General features: G+C 41.9%; 3 protein-coding genes across 8 annotated transcripts in view; all 3 read right to left on the reverse strand.

Annotated features, from left to right (window-relative positions):
- LOC146710866 (myosin-10) overlaps nt 1-940 on the reverse strand; it is a 67,210-nt gene extending 66,270 nt beyond the window's left edge. For 4 of the 5 annotated variants that reach the window (XM_085453517.1, XM_085453515.1, XM_085453516.1 and 1 more), the window contains exon 1: nt 546-940. The gene's annotated coding sequence lies outside the window, so the exon portion shown is untranslated. Of the gene's footprint in view, nt 1-255; nt 494-545 lie in introns of those variants that run through there. The other variant, XM_085453514.1, reaches the window with a different exon arrangement.
- A 369-nt stretch (nt 941-1,309) lies between these two features.
- Nucleotides 1,310-6,752, reverse strand: ddx47 (DEAD (Asp-Glu-Ala-Asp) box polypeptide 47). Its single transcript, XM_085453518.1, has 12 exons — nt 6,602-6,752; nt 6,296-6,389; nt 5,256-5,444; nt 5,104-5,175; nt 4,826-4,944; nt 4,285-4,356; nt 4,016-4,132; nt 3,762-3,908; nt 3,031-3,168; nt 2,867-2,937; nt 2,558-2,687; nt 1,310-1,668 (listed from the first exon to the last, which is right to left on the reverse strand). The coding sequence occupies exons 1-12, from the start codon at nt 6,725-6,727 to the stop codon at nt 1,507-1,509; spliced, it is 1,437 nt and encodes a 478-aa protein (XP_085309644.1). The 5' UTR covers nt 6,728-6,752; the 3' UTR covers nt 1,310-1,506.
- Nucleotides 6,753-6,898: 146 nt separating this feature from the next.
- On the reverse strand, nt 6,899-12,317 carry wbp11 (WW domain binding protein 11). 2 transcript variants are annotated; one of them, XM_085453521.1, is made up of 12 exons: nt 12,300-12,317; nt 11,074-11,160; nt 10,932-10,963; nt 10,730-10,823; nt 10,273-10,469; nt 9,830-9,963; nt 9,563-9,720; nt 9,234-9,467; nt 8,977-9,102; nt 8,590-8,871; nt 8,254-8,439; nt 6,899-8,160 (listed from the first exon to the last, which is right to left on the reverse strand). In XM_085453521.1, the coding sequence occupies exons 2-12, from the start codon at nt 11,135-11,137 to the stop codon at nt 7,469-7,471; spliced, it is 2,199 nt and encodes a 732-aa protein (XP_085309647.1). In that variant the 5' UTR covers nt 11,138-11,160; nt 12,300-12,317; the 3' UTR covers nt 6,899-7,468. The 2 variants fall into 2 exon arrangements, with proteins under 2 accessions (XP_085309647.1, XP_085309646.1); XM_085453520.1 differs by lacking the exon at nt 12,300-12,317 and adding an exon at nt 11,689-12,293.
- Nucleotides 12,318-23,972: the final 11,655 nt, after the last annotated feature.

Here is a 23,972-nt window from a genome sequence, read left to right on the forward strand (position 1 = left end):
CGCCTGAAACATGCAGCTGAAGTCGCCCTTCCAAATATTAGGCTAATAACTGCGTAATAAACCTGCGCAACTGACGGAGCTAGCTACATAAGTGGGTAACGGGAATAAGTCACGACACGGTTAATTTAAAAGAACGAGTAACAGCGGCTAAAAGTTATTGTCTGGAGAACAACCATTAGGATAAACAAAAATAAGGTTACTGTCGGAGAAAATTATTGTCATGAGCCAAAAGAAAGAGTCATAAAGCTAGCTTACCACAGTCTGCACTTTTTCTGTTACGTATTAAGAGTTCAGGTGTTACCAATTAACACGTTTCTATGGTGAGAGAAAAAAAGAGAGAGAAAGAGTCCTCGAGGTCAACCAGAGCGCTTATGACGCCGAGCGGTGGATTTTGAACCCCGCTACTCAAATAAAGACTACAGCCAAAGTAAGTTTCCAGAGCGACCTCCATCCCCTATCCCGGAGGCTGCTCACTCACTGACGCCGTAATAATCACCACGCGCCCCATCGTTCTTCGCCCTCGCGGCTGGCGCGAGCAAACTTACCTGCAGCAGTCAGAACCTGTTCACAAAGCTCCCCCTGATTCGACCCTGAACGCAACTATACAGCTGCTAGCCACAAGAGAAATGCAGGCATGTATCTGGGCTTCGGTATGCACCACAGTGCACAGTGCTGCCTCCACACTGGGGCCCCTCCTAAAGAGAGCAGGCTTGACCACCGCTGCTCCCGCCTACGGTGGACTGTGCGCACTAGAAAGTGATCGCGCAGATCAATACGCCACACTGTCGCACTCTTGTCAGGATTCAGCCGCTAATAAATTTTTATGTGCGTGCCTTCACGCCTGTCAGAATCCCCTCAATGGCATTAATGAAGGCAGCAATAATGAATACACTGTCGGGCATTATGCTGCGGTGGATACCTTTTAAGATCTATCCCACAAATATCTAGGCACTGCACACCCACTACATGCAGCCTAGAAGCGATTGGGCTCTCGCTTTGCGGTCTTTCTCTGCCCTTCTCCACTATTGGCTGGAACAAACCAACCCCCCAATTTGCTGCAAACCACTGACAAGCATAAAAAACCCCCAAAACATAATAACTATTGCAACTGCTGCTTGCATGCATTATAAAACCGCCTCAATTTGCCACGCATTGTTATTGTTGTCTAATACCTCACATGTTTTCTAAACAAAAAAGCTAGAAAACAAGAAGGGTTAAGTACTTCTTAATAAAACATAATGTGGCTTTTGACTGAAACAGCTCCCTCTTGTGTCTGAAAGCAACATCAGCAGCGGCACCAGCTCACACAATCGTGCGACTTCTTGAGTTTTATTACAAATGGAAACATGTCACCAGGGGCGAGAAAAACATGTGTTTTCTGTAATTAAATAGTCATTCACTTTACTAAGGAAGCAGTGGAAAACGTGTCATAACAATGAAAGTTTCAAAAGACGGTAAAGGCGTTGTATGTCATAGTTCTGTACAGTCTGTTAATGTTGGGGCTCTTCAGCGTCCGCCCCTCCAGGCTCCTCCGCCACGCTTCTTCCCTCCTCCTCCTCCTCCTCCTCCTTTAACCTTCTTCCTCACGCCGGTCGCCTGTTCCGTGTCATCATCGTCTCCGTCCCCTCTTTTAGGCCTTTTCCTTTTGTCGCCTTGCTCCTTCATTTCCTGGGGAACACAAACGTTTTCTTAATGTTCATCTACACTAATAGCTGACTATATTCTATATACAGGCATTTTAGGTCAAGACGGAACAAGTTTAATTTTAAAAAATCAAACATTTCTAAATATGTATTTTTGAAGAAATTAGCCAAGGTTTAGCCAAGTTTCAAACATTTGTTCGTAACTTTTAGTTTATGCTTGCAGTCATTGCTCTTTTAAATATATGGTTACATTTAAATCATTACACTCCCCAACAACTTTACCACCTACACCTGCCTGTTAATGCAAATATCCAGTGTGGTCAGTTCTCTGGTCATCTGCTTCGAAACTTGAAGCAGATGACCTGCGGCAGCAGAAGACCACACAGAGTGCTGCTCCGGTCAGCTAAAAACAAGGAACTGAAGCTAGAAGCTGCATGGTCTCATGAAACAGAAGGACAACAGAAGATTGGAAAAATGTTGCCTTGTGTGATGAGTGTTGATTTCTGCTGCCACAATTGGATAGGATGGTAACAGTTGGCATAAACGACATTTTATCAACAGCTCAGGTTGCTGGTGGTGTAATGGTTTTGGGGATATTTTTCCAGCACACTTTGGGATCCTTAGCACCAACTGTTTACTGTTCATACACCACAGCCTGTCTGATCATGTCCATCTGTTTATGACCACGCTGTATCCATCTTCTGATGGCTGATTTCAAGAGGATAACACACTGTGTCACAAAGCTCAAATCACCTCATGTAGAAACATACCACTAAATACTGATGCATTGGCCAGGCAGGCTCAGACGGGTTTATGCACCATTGTTTTCACACAGCATGTTTTTTTCTTCTTCAAATTTTAGGCTATACCTGACAAATACAGAGAAAAGACACAATAAAGACAGGATGACTTACTATTTTGGCAAATCTCTGGGCCTCGCTCACCCTCTCCACCAGCATCATCACTTCCTCCTCTTGGGTTGGAAAGGCTGGAAGTTTCTTCCCAATCAAGCTTTCAATTCGCTGGAAAAGCTCCACATCATACCTATGGTTATATGGACACCAGACACATTTACTTGCTGCAGTGACCTTCCTCTCCAAACCACAGTATTGCACAACTTACTCAACCATGTCAAAATGGTATAAAAATGGCAATAAGTGGAAACAAAGCAGAGATGTTATTGTATATGGAATGACTGGTGACAATAAAAAGGCCCTTCTTACTGAGTGACGAAAGTGATGGATTTTCCAGATCGTCCTGCTCTGGCTGTTCGGCCAACCCTGTGAATATAGTCCTGTAGGATCAAACACATCCACAGATCAGCTCATCGGTGAAGTGAAATAAATCATCAAACGCACCACCAACATGATTATCAGCGCCTCGGTACCTTAGAGTGAGTGGGAATGTCATAGTTGATGACGCAGTCGACATGAGGAATATCCAGTCCTCTGGATGCCACGTCAGTCGCCAGCAGCACCGACCGAGACTTGGACTTGAACTTGTTCAGAGCTCCAAGACGTTTATTCTGCACGGCGAAGGAAGGAAGATCCAGATCACATCACAGTATCCACCAGAAAGAAAAAGGGAAAACTTTCACTTCCTTAAAAACTCCATTTGATAAATGTCTGTGTGCATATTTACACACAACTCATATCATACATTAGGTCACATTTGCTGTAATGCCACAAAACCAGAAAGAGGGCTGACATCCAGCCAAACGGGACCAAAGCTGGTCAACATTCACTTTCATTCATGAGTGAAAGAAATTTTTCTTGGTCTACAAAAACAGCATCTTAGATGGTGCAAAGAGCTCTATTCAAACATTTAAGTGAACTGCAGCCTGATTTGAATGTAGATTTGATTGTAGACTGCTTATGGTAAACTGCAGACCATGACAATGACTTCCAGATGTTTCCAAATGGTACAAAAAGTACACTAACTTGCATGTAAAGTTAATTAAGCATGACTTTAGCATGTGTTGCAAGTGTGATCGTAAACCAAACTGTTTACAGGGTTTTATAGTATGCGTAGGTAATGCTGACAGAGCAGCAGGCACTATAATGAATGCTAACATCTCAGGTTAAATCCTTATACTCAACCGAGTCTCTGAAGCTTTACCTGACTCATCTGCCCATGTAGAGGGATAGCAGTGATGCCGAGGTTCCTCAACAACAGCGCCACCCGCTGGGCTGTGTTACACGTGCTGCAGAAAATAATAAAGGAGTTCCCGGCCAGCTCGTTCAGGATGGAAACCAGGTAGCAGTCCTGTTGGCAAAACCAAGAGCTAAACTTACTGAATATAAAACAGCTTCAGCAGGTCACAAACACAACTGTCAGCACATGGTCAGCACATGTACACGTGTGCACCCTACCTTGTACTTAGATGGTATAAAGATGTAGTACTGCTGCAGTTTGTCTACTGTGGAGTATTTCGTAGACACCGCGCACTTCACAGGATCTTTCAAAGCTGCTCTCTCTAGTTTCTGGACCTGTAAACATATGACAGAAGGTCAGGCAAAGGCTACTCTGGCAGCTGCTTATTACTGTCCCCCATAATGTGCAGGACAAGGACGGCTAAAAGAAACGCGACTAACATTCTCCGTCATCTAGAGTCGACAAAGAGAGAAGAACACAAAGATACCTTTTTGGTCATGGTAGCCGAGAACAAGAAAGTGCGTCTTTCTCTTGGGATCACCTTCAAGATTTTATCCACCTGGTAAAAAAATAAATAATAATAGGTATAAAAATGACAGTTTACATGAGCTACATGCTTCTTGAAATTTGTACAGGTTAAATTCTCGAAAACCTTCTCTGTTTATAGGCAAAGAGCTTCACAAATGGACACGTCACAGGCGCAAATCTAGCCTGAGGCGTTGGAGGTGTGGAGCCCGTAGCCAGCAGGTTTTTAATTTAAAGCTCAGCCTATCAGCTATTTGTAATCTTTCAAAATGCTCCACTGTCAACCAAAAAAATATACGTCAACTTGGGTTTTTACCAGCTTACGGCCAGTAATGCGAAGTTTAGGTAAATTTCACTTTTTGGATTTAAACTGCCATAAAGGTTGTCACATTCACTTTAAAATGCTTTCATCAATAACCTTTGAGCCTGCCATTTAACAGCACACTGAGGAGGATGTGGCTGAGGTGCTATAGTGAGTCTCCTACCAATAGGAAGCTACTGACCTCAGTTTCGAAGTCCATGTTGAGGATTCTGTCTGCTTCATCCATGACCAGGAACTTCAGCGCTCGTAGAGAGAAGCCCTTTGTGTTCTCGAGGTGATCGATCAAACGACCGGGCGTGGCTGGAAAAAAACAAAACGATTTTTTTACTTAAAAGTATATCATCAAAATCAGTTTATAAAGGATACAAATAAAGGATACAAACATTACAACAGTGGGTGAACATAAGCAGACGTGTGAAGTGTGAAAAATATGCAACGTTCTTAAAGGTAAAGTCTTACCAATAACGATGTGCGGCTTTTTCGCTAACACCAGGGACTGGGACATCATGTCGATTCCACCAACTATCACGGCTGCAACGGAAGACAGACGGATTTAGAGCACAGAGCCTCCCGCACTACTGCAAGCCGCCTCACCTTTCAAGGACACGTACCGCACTTAACGCCGATACTGGAGCCCAGGGCCTCAAACTGCTCAGAGATCTGAAATGCCAACTCTCTAGTGGGGGTGAGAACAAGTGTGTGAAGCCTCTGGGGGGAGGCCAGCAGCGACTGGAGGATAGGCAGAGCGAAGGCACCGGTCTTTCCTGAACCAGTCTCCGCCAGGCCAATAACATCCTTCCCTGCAGGTCACAAGGAGACAAGAAATGTTACGCACTTTAACCTTTAGAGATTTAAACAAGTCCTGAGATTCAGACTGAAGCGCTGCTCCTTTAGCTTCAGTCCATGTTAAATCGTAATGATTCACAGAGAAATATGGAGAAGTTTCATATGTTACACGTACAGATATGAGGTGTGTAATCACGGTACAAACTGATTTCCAATCCTCTGCTGAGATTTCAGATTTCAAATCCCTGGGCCATGCATTTAGCCCATCATCTCTGATTAACAGGATATTTGCTGTCATTGTTACTTCAACTTGTTTTTTTGATGGTCTAGTACAATGATGCACAAATGGTGGCTATGCTAATGCCAAAACAAAGCTGAAAAGTAGCCATACAAAAACATATAAAAACAAGTTCATGAATATTTGAACATTCAGGGGCTGGTAGTGTCGGAGTAAATCTGCCTCTTTTAATAATTCAATTTATTCATGTCCTTTCTTCACTTTGTATAATAAACATTTGTCCCAGTCTTGTAGAAAGTTTTCTTCTTTCTTTTTCTGTCTGTATGCGAGTTTGTCCATCACAAGGATCTCCTCAACAACAACCACCCATTGTCTACAGCTCATTGTTTAAAACCTTAGGGGACTTAAACAGCATGGACGCAAATGGCCTCTAAGATGATCCAAATAGAGGATCTGAAACAATCGTTGGAATTACATAACTAAATATTTCCCGCAGAGCGAAAAGAATTTTATTCCAGAAGGGTTGTATTTTTCCTGAGGTCCAAAAATGTGCGTATGGTTGTTCCGTGTGATCATGTACTGTTACTTGAGTAAAACTGACAGAAAGAGGTAAGCGTGATTTCTCACCTTGCAGAGCCACCGGTATAGCTTCTATCTGGATCTTCGTGGGGCTCTTCCATCCCAGCTGATCACAAGCCTCGCATAGGACATCAGTAACACCCTGTCGGAAGCAGACAAAAGGTAGAAATCTTTGTAACACGATCGTAATTGTGTACTAGCGCCGTATATGTCTCACAGACATATCCCATTCATATTTAAAAGGATAAAATGAGGTTTACATAACACAGCGGAGTTGTAGCTAACTCGAACAGCAGTGGTCTCTCCGTGTTAATGTGCCTGACTCTTTTCCTTCACTCGCTGAAGCAAACCTACCAGATCCTTGAAGCTCTTCACCGTCTCGTCGTTTTCTCCGCCATCACCGTGATCGCTTCCTTCATCGCTGCTCGAAATTTCGAGTGTTTCGTATGTGTTTGGCTTCACGCTCTCCTCGTCCGCCATGCTTTTCGCCCCAACGTGTCGTCAGTTCCGCACTGCGCAGATGCGGAAACGAGTTCGAGCTTAAGCCGCAGTGGATGATGGAAGTTTGTGTTTACGACCGAAAACGCCAGTGATTGGCTAAAAATACGACATGGGAATTTCTGTCGCGGATTGATTCACACTGAAACAAGATTAAACCAGTTTTTTGAGTTTTTATTTGGCTGAAGATCAAACAGTTTTACACTTTTACTGTTGTCAGTGGTTGGAAAACATTCTATAACTATTTTTATGTTAGGAGATCTGCAATAAAAAAAACAGAAAAAAGTAATACAAGATTGCTTCTAAGGTCAAGTTGCAAACAGGTGGTTGGAAGAAAAACAATTTCAGAGTTAAAAAACAAGACAAAAAAAACAAAACAATATGCTGGATGTGAAAAAGCACTTCTGTGCAGAGCATAGTGTTCTTCTCTTGAATTGACTATGTAAGTTACCCAGTAAAATAAACAGATTTCTTACTCTTTTTGAAATGCACATTCTTGTTGATGCAACAAAAATCTAACCCAGATCAAATGAATATGAGCCTGTAGAGAACAAAGCTGAGGGTGTAGTGGCCTTTCACTGGTAGGTGACAGACAAACTGATTCTAGCTGAAAGTTTGAAGACGGCTACCTCTATAACTCTGCACAGAAAACACAAAACAAACACACTGCTGTTGTTCAGCTTGCCACACTGATCATCATTATCGGCAGTACGCTCCCGAGTCTTAGAGGAGTCCCTCCATCTCCCTCATAAAGGCTTCATACACCTGGTCTTTAGTCTTCATGTTGGGCTGAGACACAGCACCCATCTGTGATGGATTGGCCACGCCCATAGGAGCTGTTGCTGTGCTGTGCTGTTTCTGCCACTGGCCTCCTCCCACACCTTCATCTCCCCTCCTTCCTCCAACAGAACCCCCTGCTTTCTCCATGGGCCCAGGTGCTGCTCCTGGCATTGTTCCAACCTTGTCCCTACGCACCCTCAGCGCTGTGGGCACAAAGCGGGTCACCTCTGCCTTGGGATTGATAATTTGAGGTTTGGCAGAGATGGTAGCCCCGCCTGCACCGGCACCTGCTGCCAGGTTGCCTCCTGCAGCTGCGACAGAGGTGATGTTTGCGCGTTTTTCGATGGTGGGAGGGTGGTGATGGCTGGGGGGATTGCTGCCCGGATTGGTGCCTGTGGAGGCAGCAGCTGTCCCAGGCGGAGGGGGCATCTGCATGACACCAGGTCGCATGGGCATGGCAGGGGGTTGCAGGTTGGTCTGTAAACCGTCCTGGCTGGATCCTGAGCCTTTTTGTCGCTGAACAATGTTTGGAGGAGCACTCAGCACATTGGAATTGAGAGGTGGAGGGAAGAGAGACAGAGGTGGTGCAAGAGGACGCGGAGGCCCTCCAGCTCTTGGGGGAGGAGGCGGGATACCTACAAGGAGAAAAAAAAACATAAATGAGAAATGCATTCAACAGAAGTTCTCACTATTTTATATCTTTAGATTGCCTCCACACACGTGCCTACCTGGTGGTGCTGGGGGTGGTAATCTGGGAGGTGGACCACGTGGTGGAGGGCCTGGTGGAAGGCCAGGAGGGGGGCCTGGTGGAGGACCAGGTGGTCGACCTGGTGGAGGCCCAGGAGGCAGAAGCCGAGGCATTGGAGCCCTCATTCCTGCAGGCATGCCAGGAGGCCTCAAGAACGGAGGAGCACCTGAAGATAACAGAAGATCTCTTTGAAAAAACGATGCAGAGCACTCACACTTAGAGAAGTAGAAGACCCCCACAGAACAGGCACAGGAAATTATTCTAGTATGACTTCAGAGTTGAAGCAATCAATCTTTTAGCTAATCAGAATGCGAACCTGGTGGGGGGCCAGGAGGTGGGCCAGATGGTGGACCAGGAGGCCTCATTGGTGGTGCCGGAGGTGGACCAAGTGGTGGAGGTCCTGTCATCGGTGGCCCTTGCATGTGTGGAGGCCCTTGCTGTCCCGTGGTCCCAGCTGGAGGGGGTAGTCGCTGATTGGCCATGAGATGGGACTGGTTGTCCCCTGGAGGGCCTCTGTCCTCGATGTCAGAGCTGTCTGATTCATCTGTGTATTCTTCCTCTACCTCTTCTTCTTCCTCCTCGTCAGGAACTGACTGACCTGAAGACAAAAAATGAACAAATAAAAATGGCATAGCATATCATCATACAAAGAAAAGACACTGTGAGGAGCACTAGCTTAGTAAGTGCTTAGCACTAACAGTACCTGCCATCCTTAACATCATGGCTTGCAGAGGTGTAATGGCCTTGGTCTTCTTCACAACCCTCTTCTTCTTCCTTTTTCCTTCACGGGGTGCCTCTGCAGGCATATCTGCGAAACGTACGCTACGACCTGCAGTAGTTAAATAATAACAAATTCAGGAATACAACAGAATACAAACAGTTATAAGATCAAGAGATAAATAAAGGCAACAAAGACGTGAGTTGAGGCTTAAATGTGTTGAAGCAGTCAGAAACACTCACCACCATGTCTTTCACTTCTGTCTCTATCTTCTTCTCGTTCTCTCTCATCGTCCTGCCTGTCCAAGCGCATTCTCTGTTCACCATCTCCCCCTTCATCTCTCTCTTCTTCACTGATGTCTTCAGAGTCGCTGTCGTCATCAATATCGTCCTGATCTCTGTCGCTCTCACTCCCGCTGTCCCGATCTCTCCCCAAATCCATTGCAGAGTCCTTTTCAAATCCAGGAATGGAAGGCTCTGTTCAAAGGAGAAATAGTGTAACAAGAAGAAATGTTAAATTATAGGTGGAAAAAAATCATTTGATTATCAGAGGGAAACTGGCTGTATCTCACCTGCATCTGTGCCGTAACCGCGTCGAGCAGGTCCATACAGTGCCAGGACCTGAGGAGGTGGGGGGCCAGGTGGAGGCCCAGGGGGCTTCTTCCCTGGAGGTAAGCGTGGGACACCTGGCACTGTTGCCAATGCTGGTCCGGAGGACGATGGTCCTTTACTAAGACATGCATAAAAACAGAATTAACTCAACTGCCCATTAAAATTCTAAAATGTCACATACGGAGTTTAACTGCTGAAACTTTTACTACTCATTGAATGAGTCTTACCCAAAAGTGGAGCTCTTCTTCAATATGGAGGGAGGCTGAGCCCCTGGTAGTGGGATGTCCTGGATGTGGATACTGGATGGGGCATGAGGCATGTCTGGTAGAGGGATACTGTCAACCTCCACCAACTCTGCATTCTGAAAAAGAGGAAACGTCACACAACAGAGTAAACAGAGAGCACAACAAAGGATAAATAAGGTAATGGAGCACACATCTGAAGCAATCAAGCTCAAGACAAATAAAAGACGAGTAATGGGTTTTGGTGTCTGCCCCAAAATATTCATAATCCTGACTTTTAAGATTTTTTTGCAGCCCAACAAGGCGTACACAAGCCTGTAGGACAATGTGCATACAATATACCTCTCATTCCTGCATCAATTTATGCAAGAATTATTATAAACTGAGGAACCCCGCCCCCCAAAACTGTCATGTAGTTTCCAACACACCTTGACTGAGTCAAAATAAAGAGACAGCTGCCCTCTTTTAGTCTCATAGTCCAGTTCAAGTTTGCGTAGCTCTTTGTAGGTTTCAGGATTCTCTCTTTCGTACAGACGAACAATGCGCTCAAATGTCTCACGCAACTTCTTCCTCTTGTCCCGCAACACCTTCTCATTCAGCAACGGCTGCTGAACTGGGTTGAACTCTGTTCAGAAACAAAGTAATTATTTTCATTAGAAAAGCAGCAAATTAATTGTAGAATTCAGATTTTGACTGTGATTTTCTGCTGTTACCTAAAGGCCTGAAATACTTAAATACACACACTAATTATATATAGCATTAATCTACTGATACATGTGTTCCACAAGCTCAGGTCCTCTACAAGTGGCAAACATACAACTAAATAGTTACAACTAAATATATCTCTAACATCTAAATTGCATAAACTCTGCCCTGTCATCTCACCCATCTCATCCAGCTTCTCCATGTCTCTGATGATCTGTCTGGGATCCTTCATCTTCAGGACTGCTGCTCTCACCATCATCCTCTGCTTCTTGTTCTAATATTTCCAAATGAAAACGATGTTACCATCATATTATCACAGTATTGTTATCCTGTATTGCATATTTAGAAATATCTTTTTTTTTTTTAAGTGAATGGTTCTAACCTTTTTTAACTCCCTTTTTCTGGCCTCCTTTCCTGTAGAAGGGGGGGAAGAAATGACCATTTTTATATCTAATCAGCAACTGAGCAATATCCAGCAGATCAATTCATGATTGAATTAGCGTCAGTTTGTTATCAGCACTTACTGGCCTGGTCGGTGGGATTCATAAACTTCCCACTCTTGGTGGAGGAGGTTGAACGTCGCCCCATTGTGACGGTAGGTCTCCTTCACGCTGCCATGTAATACAGCAAAACAGAAGAGAAGTGACTTGTAAAGGAAACCTTACGTTGTTATTTTGTGGTACGTTCAAGAATAAGTCGGATTTTGTCACAACCTAAAAATAACACTTTTAGCTCATATTTATGAATCACTGAGACTTTAAACAATGTTTGAATTCATTTTTGACAAATTGCAGCCTCCTTTTTGTTAATTCTAACTTCGATATCAAGGCAGTTTAACCAAACTATCTACAATACACGCCTTAAAGAATTTTACTGTTAGCTATTATTAGCAAAGAAGATAAGAAAGTTGACAATCAACGCACGAGTCAAACTATCTAAGCTCTTTGCACAATTAAACTATTGAATGAGCTGATAAACACCACAGAGCCAATCAAACATTTGTAACACATACATACATATGTTAAATCATGCCGGTCAAAAGCATTTGCCTGGCAGGTTAGCGGCTAACGTTAGCTTGCACTTATAGCTAGGCCCGCGTTAGCAACGAAAGCAGCACAGGAGGGAAAAATTCACTGTACCTTTTGTTCAGTAAAAACTCACAGGGCACAACGCCCTACACACACGCACACCTCCGTGTGCCAAAAGCAATGCAACACGTTTTGCGTACGTCCTGAAAGAGAAATCCAAACCCCCCAGGATTGAATATCACACCGTGGCTTCGCTAACTGTCCGCCATGTTTACTGCCGCGAATGAAAGCGGAAAGGCGATTTTGACGTCATCAAAACAAGCGAGCAGTGAAAGAAAAATAAAACTAACTGGGCGAACGGTATTATTTAAAACTTCACTTCATAGCATTTGTACATATACTAGGACTTTATCATATTCATATTGTGTGGCGCAATGTAACTCTAATGATAATGAAGGGTGATTCTCGTTACAGGTTCCAAGACTGCAATCTAGCGATACTGCCCCCTGATGGTTACAAGCAGCAATTACAACCTCGCTGCACTGATGTGCCAAAAAGTGATCGTATGCCAATCACTTTTTGCCTGTTTTTTTTATGTCTAGATCTCTTTTTATGTTTTTATATAGTTGCTTATATTGTTAAATAGGCTGCAGTAAACAGAGTTTAAAAATGGGTTATATGTTATATGTTTTGTAGCAGTGCTCCTGCTGCTCTACATTCACCTCTCCTTTGCTCTTTTGCTCGGTGGATGTTGAGGATTTGGCTAACTCGAAATGTCAAAATCATATTGTGGGATTTTGACTTTTTGCCCATACACAATGTCAATTTCTTCAAGTCCGTCCTCGCTGGTTGATGTCTCCACCATAGGACGATTCAGTCTCTCCCACAGCTTTTTTTTAATGCTTCTCCCCATCTCTAAACTGTAGGGACGTTTGCGGCCATGCTTGGACCTGCAAGAAGAAATTCAATCAAAATGATGCATGTGGTCAAAAACCATACTGTAACCATTTTAGAGCTGGTGATTTTAAAAAGTGACAGGACATTTGGAGACAAACGTACGTCAGCATGCTATCTACCACCTCATGGTAGACTCGCTGATAATCTTCCACTGAGAAGTTGTAGATTTTTAAAGTGCTGTCACTGGAGCTGGTTGGCTGGTGGTTGGTACTGCATGGCTCGGGTCTGGGGGGCAATTTTTTTGACACTGGCAGGTCATCATGGGAGATTGCAGAGGGAGGCACTGAGGTCTTTGGAGGTCGGGAAGAACTGGATGCTGGGCTTCGCTTCCTTTTCCGGGGCTGACTGACTGTTCTGTCACGGCGCCGGGGCCTCTGGGTTGAATTAACAACCTGGGGAAAGGTCAGAAGCACACAAGGGAATGTCAGTAGTTAATAGCGACCTCATTTTTTTCAAACAAGACAAAAATCTAAATTTGATGAACCACAATGAAGTCCAAACTTCAAAACCCTCAAATGATTCTGTTCCTGAAATTTTACACATCCAACCTGGTCCTTGCTGCAGCACGGTTGTTTCCTGCTGGCTCTGGGTTTCATTGCATCACGGGCCTGGCATGCAGTGTTTCTCTTACAATAATTATGGTCTTTGAGGTGAGGCACAGTAAGCTGCAGGTATACACAAAAATGACAGTAATGCAGACATCAGTTAGTAGTTCATGAAATATTTAAAAAATAACAAACCCTTTCATATGTCCATAAACTACTTAAACCACTCGCATGGTTGAATAACTTGTCCACAGTGATTGTAACGACAAAAAATATCCAACATGTTCACATAAAATCATAAGAACTAAAACCAGGACAATGCATCAAGGTCAGTGTAATAAAAGACGTGTCAACTTATGGGCTCGTCGTGTTAGAGCTTCACTGCTGCATACCCCCAAATGACATGTCAAATAATAATTTGCATAAGCTAAACAAACACCAAAGTCCATGTTGTATTAAACTCTAATTTCTGTTATAATCATTGCTGCTTATTGCCGTTTTTGAACAATGCAGATGCACAAAATACCTTTGTAACTGGCTAAGCTTGGTCACGTGTGGCACTTATATGGTTTAAAATTACGTGTAGGATATAAAGAAAAGCAAGCTACAATAATAGGAGAGCCCTGCCTTGTGTGTGGGGGGTAACGAGTTCAAGATCATCATTAGGCTGTGGTGTAATGAGGGACCTCTACCCAGAGGTGACTGTCTTGTCAGGTGAATAATTGTAGCATAAGCCACAATGAAGAAGGAGATTAAAACTTTAGTTAAAAAAGCCCAAAAGCAGAAGCTTTGAGGATTTTAAAGATGATCACAGTTACATGTGGCTCCTGTAAACATGTGACAGTGTGTTTACATTTGAAAATTCAGATGATGCTGCAGAACATGGCTTGCATATTTGTAAATAAACATTTTGGGGATTAGCTTTTCTACAGTGAATAAAGTCTCAGTGTTTACTTGTTTTATTCCCTGATTTTAGTTTTAAATACAAAATAAAGGCCCCCAATCAGGAACATGCACAGCCCACCCCCACCCCCCCCCCCAAAAAAGCTAGAAACAGGCCTGGTGATCATTATGCACTTGAGTTAATTCGAGATGTAAGATACTCTACTTATTAGCAAAAACTGAACATTTTTATCCCAGCTGCAATCTTTGGTGACATGTCTGCCACAAGATCATTTAATACACACAAAAGAAAACGTTATTATAGGTAACATAACTGTGCATAAATGACTTTATGCACAGTTTACCCGTTTACAGCTACAGTGCAACAGTCTAACATGCAGGTATAACTCCCACGTGCACAGGCACGTTTTTAATGCTTTTTATCCACATTTATGTCGTCTCTATTTTCATGTTGCCCTGTTGCAAAGTGAACTCTTTCTGGCCGTCGAGTAAATATTCAAAACTTATTGAAAACGGTCATAAAATCTCACATTTTCCATGATGGATGATGGTTGCTGGGTCGCTTTCCTCCGTGACATGGGAGTTGGACACTTGTAAGGCTGCAAGAAGTCTTGAGCAGAAAGTTGTCTTACTTTTTCAGAAATTTTCAGAAATCCCTTGTAGCTTTGCACAACACGCCGAGTGAAATCTGTCTGAACTATACCAAAAGATGCAATGCAAATAGAACCTGGAGACGCATAGCAACCACGCAACCTGTCATTTTAAATCACGCATTTTTGTACCTACTGTTAAAAATCACTGTAATAATTGTTTTTAGTGAGTTTTTCCCTCAGTTCAACCTCAGTTATGGCGGCTTTTTTAATATTTAGGCATCCACATAATTACTCCATCAAAGTGGTGCGTAATGATCATACGAAAATACGTCAAAACAGAGCAAAAGTGGTTTTATTTGCCACAGCATATCACAGCAGCTCATTGTATTTGAAAACTACTGGATTTCATAAGTTGTGCTTATTTTATAAATGGCCCGGAGAGTAGCAAATTCTCTCTTTCTACTCACTGTACTGAACCCGCTGCACTACCCACTTTCACCAATAGGTGTCACCCTTTTACCGTGGAACCAGCTATGTACAGCTCCAAAGTCAATCGCTAGAGAGATCTGTTGCAGTAATAACTTCTTTCCAAAAGGTGTCTGTATAAAAATCTCTGTTATGCTCTGTCAGTTTGCAGTGCCTTAGTCTGTGGTGACATTTTTACTGGCTCATGCTCATGAATCCACGTGCAACGCACCCTCTGTCCCAGCCTCAGAAATGGATTTAAGACGTTTTAGTTTGATATATCACCCTGTGGTCAGTTTTTGACATTCGTTTTGTTGCGGTCTTCAAAACTGAAAACAGTTACATCTGAAAGAAGATTTTAAATAAAACAAAAAGGGACAATTATATAATACATAATAATACATAAATGTCTGTTTTTATACAGCACTTTTCTGCTCCACTTGCACACTCAGAGCACTTTATGAAACATGCCTCATTCACCCATTCACACACACATTCATACCCTTTTGTAGTGTTTTTTAAATAACATTGACATGCATTCTCACTCTATACTGTTTATGGCATACAGTATCTGCTTTGTTGTTGTATCACTAAAATAACTTTTGCTTAAGCAACATGAACCCAGATGGTTTAAAAAACAAAAACAAAAAAATCGAATGGCATTACATAACAAGAGAGAAACAATGACTGGAATGTGCAATGTGGATTTCAGTAAGTGTATAAAAGAGGCAACATTTCCTTGTACCATGTGGTCATAAACAGGTTGCTCTTCATTCTAAGAAAGAGCTGGATGTTTACAAAAGATGTGACGGTGTCACCATTTAGTTAGAAAGTATTAGGCCAAACTCTTTAAATCTTTGAATTTAGATGTTTTCAGTCCTGTGGCCATAGGTGTGTAAAATGTAGTACCAAGCCATGCAGTCTGCCTTTATAACATATTGTTTGTGAATGAACGGGTTGTTCTTAAGAGCTCACTGAATTTGAGTGTGATAGTGTGATAGGATGCAACAGTTGCAACAAGTTAGTTTGTTAGTTTGTGAAATTTCTTTGGTCCTACATGTACAACAATCAGCTGTTAGTGCTATCTTTAAGCTTCTATGAGTCCACATCACAGAGAGCTGGGCATCTTGTATGCCCAGCTCTCCTCCACTCTCAACATACCCTGGAATAACAGCTCGAAGAAGGCTCACAACACCATAAATGACTCCTCCCATCCAGACTACAAACTGGATCTAAACCAGGGATGTCAAACTTATACTACACTGTGGGTCACATACAGCGTACCTGATCTCAAAGGGGTCAGACTCTTTCTGTCAGCTTAAAGAAAGTTACTACCTTTAACTTAACATTTAATCCCAGAGATATTTTAATACAAGGAAACTGCATTAAATTGGCGGGCCTAATTATACGATGAAACACAGGTGAGAGTAATGACGATGGGGCTTTCAGTCAAAAATGAGAGGAACAAAAGCAGGAAAAAGGCTTGAAAAAGACAGAAAAAAACCGAACCTACAGACTAAAACAGGAAATGACAAAAACATGAAAAACTAACACATGAAGACAAACGTTCAGGCCGGAGGCTGGAAAAACCATAAACACAGCCAATGTAACAAGGATCAAACAGAACAAATACACTGCAGAAACCTGAAACTATGACATGTTATGACATGACAGAGTGCTTTGAGTAGAAAAGCGCTATATAAGAATCAGTCCATTTACCATTTATCATTTAATCATTGTTGGCTCGCAGACAGACAGACAGGCCATATATCCAAGATACTGACAGGTTAGGGGATATGCTTTCAACAGTTAAAGCAGCACATCATCTGCCAAAGCCAGTGGCATATTTTTCATATTTCAAGTAAGCAGTCTGAATCTGTACCAAGATCTTCATTTCCTCATGCTCCACCTCTTCACCCACTTTCAGGAAATTCGCTGACAGATATACAAACAGACAAATAGCTCTATGTGTCTGATCATATTGTAATTAAAGCATGGGAAGCCCCAAGCATCCCGACAATGTGGTAATTTTACTTTTGAACACTAGGTGTTCTAGTCTTTGTGGCTGTACTTCTATTAAACTTCTCAAAAGGGATTCGTGTATTTTTTCTTAAACCAACAAGTATTTATTTGTACTTCATGCTCTGTGTTGACCAGTATATCAGTACTAGTGCTGATATTAAATGGGTTCTGTGGAAACCATTCCACGTGACTGAGCGAGAAGCAGTTTGCCTCTCAGTCTAATAAACCCTTCACTGCACAAGGAGCCATTTTTGGTAACTTAAATGGACATCAACATTGACCTCGTTATGACTCACTGTGATTTCGTAGAACCAGGTGAATTTCTTCCAGTCAATCAGCAAAGATCAGGTTATGTGGCAGATAATGCAGTGAGATCACTGCATCAGCTCGATCAGCCTGAAGTATTTCAAACTTCAGCGTTCTTCAAGAATTCAGGAAACTGGGTGTTTTTGGCCTTAGCTACTCACACACTTGTCATCATCAGAGATGGGCAGTAACACGTTACAAGTAATGTATCATTGTAATCCGATTACTTTTTTCAAGTAATGAGTAAAGTAAGGGAGTGTTTTACTTGCATCTATTTGAAAGAGTGAGTGTAAACAGAAAAAAATATATCTTATTTTATATTCTGGAATATGCAGAAAATAGGTTTAATTGTCAAAGACTGTTGCATATAATTTAATTTTTGCTTGATGCAATGTGCACAAAGTTAAAAGATTAAAACTAATAAAACAAGTTTTGAAAAGAGACTTTTTTATTTGATTACATTTTGTATGATGTATTATGCAGAAAAAGTAGAATTGGGCTGAAAGGTCTATTGCTTTATTGCCTATTCAGGTTGTGTATCATGTTTTTAAAAAGTAACTAAGTAACTGAGTAACTAACTACTTTTGAAAATAAGCAGTCAGTAAAGTAACGTCAGTAAATTTCTGACGAAACCACCACTAGTTAGAAGGCAATTTGTCTACTTCTTGTTACATAGTTACAATTTCTACATCAGTATTTTGCTTTCAGTCGATTTACTGTTCTTTCAAAACTGGCTGACTGACTCAAAAATGTACTCGCTTTTGTTTTGGAGCTGTCTACTGTATTAGGATGTGCTCGATTCAGAGAGTTAAGTAGAATGAACTTAAATCTTTGAAAAGAAGTGTAAATGTTTAGCCACATTCTGTTATTACCGCATTATTATAGCAGCGTCATCAAGTACTGTAACACTAGGACGTGCTACAGTTTGATATGTATGTTTGTATGTTATATTTATGAAAAATGCCAGTGAGAAGAAAAATGATGATAAATCAATGGTGCTGTAAAGGTTCTGTGTGTTTTCCCGAATGGTTTTTATATACATGCTTATTGGAAAAATGTATACCCTAAGTGGGTGAGGAACTATATACGGTTACTTCACTGACCTTGACTTGCACAATAAAAACCCCAAAAAGTCACAGAAGTAAAAGAAAACACTGTAATATGCTCCAATAAGACTGAGGGCTAAACAGAGGACTTATTACTAAATGATGAGATTTCAGTGTTGTAATAACATCTCTCACAAATTGATTATCTGCACTTTATTGTTGAGGTTAAGGAGCAGCAAAAGAGCAGATACTGGATGCAAATACTTTACATGCATTCAAACAAAGAAACGTGCATTCAGAGTCACATGCACAGGGAGAAGACAGTGCTTTTTGGAATAGAAATATCCTTTATTGTGAAATTCAGCTGTTCCAGCAGCAAAGTGACAGGCAGATGGAGCATTATTCATTTAACTAGCATGGTTAATGGCACTGAATATGTACAAAGATGATATATTCTTGTCTTTTTAAAATGATTTTTTCGACTCACTCCTGATTTGTTATTTACAGTGCAAATTGTTGCGTGTACAGCCTAAGATTAAAACACAAATAGACACAAACAAATAATACGTCGTCACATTTATCTTTACATTTATGTAACTTCATGTAAGAAAATCAACTTTGTGTAATCTGAATCCATTCAAAAGTGTCTTTGTTGCAGTTTATTGGCTACTGTGATGGTATTGACTTTGGGTAATCATAAATGCTCAGTCGTTCCCAAGTCCCGTTTTTGGTGTCCAGCCAGTTGCTGGGAGAATAGATCCCTATCTCTCCTTCCTCCACTTTCTCATTTTCCTCAGAAGGACAAAACTCTTCCTCCTCTGAGCTGCTTTTCCCGGCGCTGTCTCCCCTGTCGCGAAACTTCTCTTCATTAATATTCTTGTAGCAGAAACTGCAGATCCTCAGCTTTTTAGTGGGGTGGATGTGATCGATAACGGCACGTTGCTTGTGTTGCCTCCCTAAGATGATGACCAGAGGGGCAACTGGTTTCCTGTTCAACAATGTGTGGTGCTGTGATAAAGAATAGAAAAAGGGACACACGTTGAGCTGATGTCAGTTTCACAACAGGAAGGTTTATTCTTCACAACAGCTTAGAACAGCTTCAGATATCACCATACTAACTGCAAAGAAATGGCCTTATGCTTCAGTCCGGTTTACCATACATGGCCACAGTTCCCTGAGCTAGAGACTGTATAAATCTCTCAATACAACTTTGACAAAACATAAACAAAATGTTGCTTAAATCCATTGATAATATCAGATCCACAATGTATCACAATAAACACATTTGTTTTACAAAGATAAACAAAACACAATAGTGTACTCTGTACTTCATTTTTAACTACATTTACAAACATCATAAAATTAACTCATTTTTAAACATTTTAATTCTTGTTCAGCACTAAATTATTTATGTGAAATGTATTTCCACTGTACTGACAATGTAACTTCTGTTTTTTAAAATATAGCTATTTTACTCTTTACAAGAAAATAATGTCTTTGACATAAAACAAACATATTCACTAGGGGTGCAACGATATTCGTATCGATATTGAACCGTTCGATACAGTGCTTTCGGTTCGGTACGCATATGTATCGAACAATACAACATTTGTAATTTATTTTATCAACTTTCCTTCTGACGATGCTGTCTGTGTTGAGCGCTCAGTGAATCTGCGTTCGACTACTCCGCCTAGGCTGCACTGTCGAGCGCAGATCCACTGAGCGCTCAACACAGACAGCATCATCAGAAGGAAGAGCGCAGGGCAAGCTAGCGAGACAGAAGTTAAGCTCTCCTTGCAACATGGACCTCCGCCACCCTCATTTAGATCTGGCGTTTGGAATTATTTTGGTTTTCATGTGACGTATGACCCTGAAGGTAAGCGAGTCATGGACTAAAGTAAAACAGTATGTTGGATGTGCCATGCAATGCTCAATTACATGGGTGGGAACTAGTGTGTTAGCGCAGTTAGCTCGTTAACGTGTTGGCCGTCTAGCCCCATGCACGGAGCGATCGGCGGTAGCTCGTTAACGGAGATTTGCCGTGTTGTGGCGTTAAGGTCATTTCAACGAGATTAACCTGAAAGCACTAGTGGGAACACGACGAATATGACTGCACATTTACGCCGACATCATCCTAGTGCAAAGACAAGTGGAAGCAGACAAAAACAAGCAAGCATGCTACTAACTTTAGCCGAGTCATTTAGACAGCTGTTAGCACATGATTCTCCTTATGCTGCTGAGAATATAGCCCAGAAGAAGCGGATAGTATAGCTTTTATTTTGGAAAGAGACATTTCTCTGTAATAAACTCTCTTTTCCAAAGATGAGTGATTCCTCAATCAGATACAGGGCTCGCAATATCGCTAGCCCGACGTCCCGGGGCTAGCGATTTTTCCAGTCGGGCTACCAAAATCTATCTCTTCCCTGCCCGTCGGGCTATTGTAGGAAAAATATATGTCAATGCTTTTGCATTCTTTCAGAAATGTAGCTGGGTAATTATGTCATTGGCATCGGTGAGCCACTGTCAATATGTGACATATTGAAATCGCGTTTGAATTTGCGCTTGTTTTTTTGCTTTCACTTTGCAATCGTGCGAACTGTGTATAGAGAGCGACAGCACTGATCCGTGAGTGATGATAATTTGTGCACCAATTCCTCTGACATCGTCTTATCAATCGTTAGCTTACTATGCAAACATGACAAGTGAAATCTCCCGCAGCAAGCTTAAACATGTGAGAGGTTGATCGCGCAGAGAATCGCTGAGCTTATGTGAGTGAGTGTGTAAAAGCGGCAGGATATATATTTTAGTTCTGCTGAGCCAAATAAGACAGGTCAGGGTGAAGAAGTGACAGCCAAAGAAAAGCTTACCACAAAACGGAGAAGTTATGACAAATCAGACTATAAGGCAAAAAGAAAGTGCAGCTTTATGGTTTCATGGACAAAAGAATTTCTGTGGCTGCAATATGACGAGCTAAATAACCGGGGCTGCACATAAGTGGTCCGCAGGTGCGCATTCGCTGTCAAAATAAAAAACACGCACAAGGGTTAGGGTTAAATTTAAAAACTGTACTTTTGAGTTAAAATATATATTTATAATTTTAATAAATGACAAATTAAAAAGGCATGAACATTTTTTTGTATCGAAAAAATATTGAACCGTGACACCAAAGTATCGAACCGAACCGTGAATTTTGTGTATCGTTGCACCCCTAATATTCACTGTTCTTATACAACCTACAACTATATAGAGTGCAATGCTCCTTTAACAGCGTTCACTACTACTATGCAGTCAGCATTGATCAAACAGTTTCCTTATAACACTTTATAAATGTCTTTGTATTAAACCACAACATCAACCAGAAGAATAAAACATAGTATAAAACCCATTTATCAGAGTGCATAATACATTAATAGTTCACAGTCCAGAAGTCTCTCACAGGTCAGATTAGCTCCCCCACACACACACTCAGTATTCCACATTAGCCAAGTCCGCTAGCATTAGCATCATTTAGCCTGCAGCCTTAACCCACAATTCAGACACAACTCAGAACGAATCCATTTCTTTAGCGAGTTGCGCTCATTACCCACATAAACAACATCGTCCGTTTGTAAGGTCTGCAGTATACATTCATTTAAATGCATTTACTAACCTGTGATAAAGAATAGAAAAAGGGACACAGGTTGAGTTGATGTCAGTTTCACAACAGGAAGGTTTATTCTTCCTCTGTGCCCCAAAACGCTACTCGATACCACTGCGCGTAATGCGCCCTCTAGCGGCTGGATGTAGGATAGCATTTTAAATGACAGGTACAAAAATACAATCACAACAAAAACCTTTGGGGGGGGGGGCTGTTTTCCCCAGTTTATTTCTGATACCAGATTTTACTAGAGAGCTATTCTCAACTCTCTACATTAGGAAAGCGCAGGCCAATAAAGAGTCTGTTTTGGTAGTGTTTTTTGACATAGAAAAGGCATATGATATGTTGTGGAGGGATGGGCTTTTAATCAAGTTGCATAAGTTGGGTATTGGTGGCAGGACATTCAATTGGGTCCAAGACTTTTTATCTGGTAGGAAGATCCAAGTGCAAATTGGGTCTACAATTTCTAGTCAGTGCATGGTTGAGAATGGAACGCCACAGGGCAGTGCGATTAGTCCCCTGCTTTTTGTTATAATGATCAATGATGTTTTTTCTGATGTTCCTGAGGGAATTGGGAGGTCTTTGTTCGCTGATGATGGTGTGTTATGGAAAAAAGGAAGAAATATTGAGCACCTAGTGGGCAAGGTTCAGGAGGCTGTGAATATGGTGGTTGAGTGGGGATTTGACTGGGGATTCAGGTTTTCGGTGGAAAAAACAAAAGTGATGTTCTTTACCAAAAGAAAAGTGAGTGAGACTTTGACATTGACACTGTATGACAAGGTAATTGGGAAAGTGAGCTCTTTTAAGTACTTAGGTGTTGTGTTTGATTCGAGACTGACATGGTGGGAGCATATTGATCGGATTGAAACCAAATGCAACAAAGTTATTAATGTTATGAGGTGTGTAGGGGTTGGGGAGCGAGCTCTTCTGCTTTGAAAAGACTTTACCAGGCATTAATTAGGTCGGTCTTTGATTATGGGTGTGTGGCATATGGTTCAGCAGCTCCTTCTGTGTTGAGACGTTTGGATGTTCTGCAATTGGAAGCCCTTAGAGTATGCTGTGGAGCTTTTAAGACGTCTCCAGTCGGTGCCCTACAGGTGGAGATGGGAGAAATGCCCCTAAATCTTAGGAGGAAGCAAGTGTCGGTGAATTACTGGGTTCATCTTGGTGGTCATGGTGACGCACATCCCACAAAGGAGGTACTTTTGGAATGCTGGGAGTATGGAAGAAGTCAGAAGGCTCATTTTGGAAAGGTGGGGAATCAGTGGGCTAAGGAGTGTCAGGTGTATGAACTTAAAATATGTCCTGCAGTAGTGTTCTCTGTGGTTCCCCCATGGTTATTGGAGACCCCTCCTGTGGACTGGTACTTGCTGGATCTGAAGAGAACATTGAAAGGCAGAGTCGATCTTGTTTCAGCATTTCATTTTCACAGCTTGACTGAATACCCTGAGTGTATTCATGTGTTCACGGATGGTGCTAAAAGTCCAGTTACTGCAAGTACAGGGTTTGGACAGTTCCGTCAAAATATATTGGAATACACAGACGCACTTCGGATGGACTGGCAGTATACACGGTTGAAATGGTAGCAATTTTGGTAGCATTGAAATGGGTAGAGTGTTCGAAAATCAGGCAGGTGGTAGTGTGTTCTGACTCGGCAGCTGTTCTTTCAAGTCTACAATCATTTTGTTCGAAGACAAGGCAGGGCATGCTGTATGCTATTCTGGAGACTGTCAGCAGAATAAGGTGTTGTGGTGGCAATATTCACTTTCTTTGGGTGCCAGCTCATGTAGGGATCAGTGGAAATGAAAAGGTGGATAGGTTGGCGAAAAGAGCGTTGACTAAAAATAGGACTGAGATGGAAATTACAAGCAGTGGATCTGAAGCGAAAGGTGTTGTTTGGAGGCAGGTTGTTCAGGAGTGG

This window comes from Copadichromis virginalis, linkage group LG4 (assembly GCF_057382275.1).
Source record: "Copadichromis virginalis isolate Kocher_CV1m ecotype Utaka linkage group LG4, C_Virginalis_male_GT1.1, whole genome shotgun sequence".
In the NCBI taxonomy this organism is placed as follows: Eukaryota; Metazoa; Chordata; class Actinopteri; order Cichliformes; family Cichlidae; genus Copadichromis; species Copadichromis virginalis.

Bases quoted from the DNA above. Each gene is read 5' to 3' on its own strand.
- ddx47 (XM_085453518.1), bottom strand. From the start codon at position 6,727: ATGGCGGACGAGGAGAGCGTGAAGCCAAACACATACGAAACACTCGAA. The intron at 3,909-4,015 runs GTAGGGTGCACA...TTTTGCCAACAG, and splicing joins TTATACCATCTAAGTACAAG to GACTGCTACCTGGTTTCCAT. The intron at 3,169-3,761 runs GTAAAGCTTCAG...TTCGCCGTGCAG, and splicing joins TACATGGGCAGATGAGTCAG to AATAAACGTCTTGGAGCTCT.
- wbp11 (XM_085453521.1), bottom strand. From the start codon at position 11,137: ATGGGGCGACGTTCAACCTCCTCCACCAAGAGTGGGAAGTTTATGAAT. The intron at 9,721-9,829 runs GTAAGACTCATT...TGCATGTCTTAG, and splicing joins AAGAAGAGCTCCACTTTTGG to TAAAGGACCATCGTCCTCCG. The intron at 8,440-8,589 runs GTTCGCATTCTG...TGTTATCTTCAG, and splicing joins ACCTCCTGGCCCCCCACCAG to GTGCTCCTCCGTTCTTGAGG.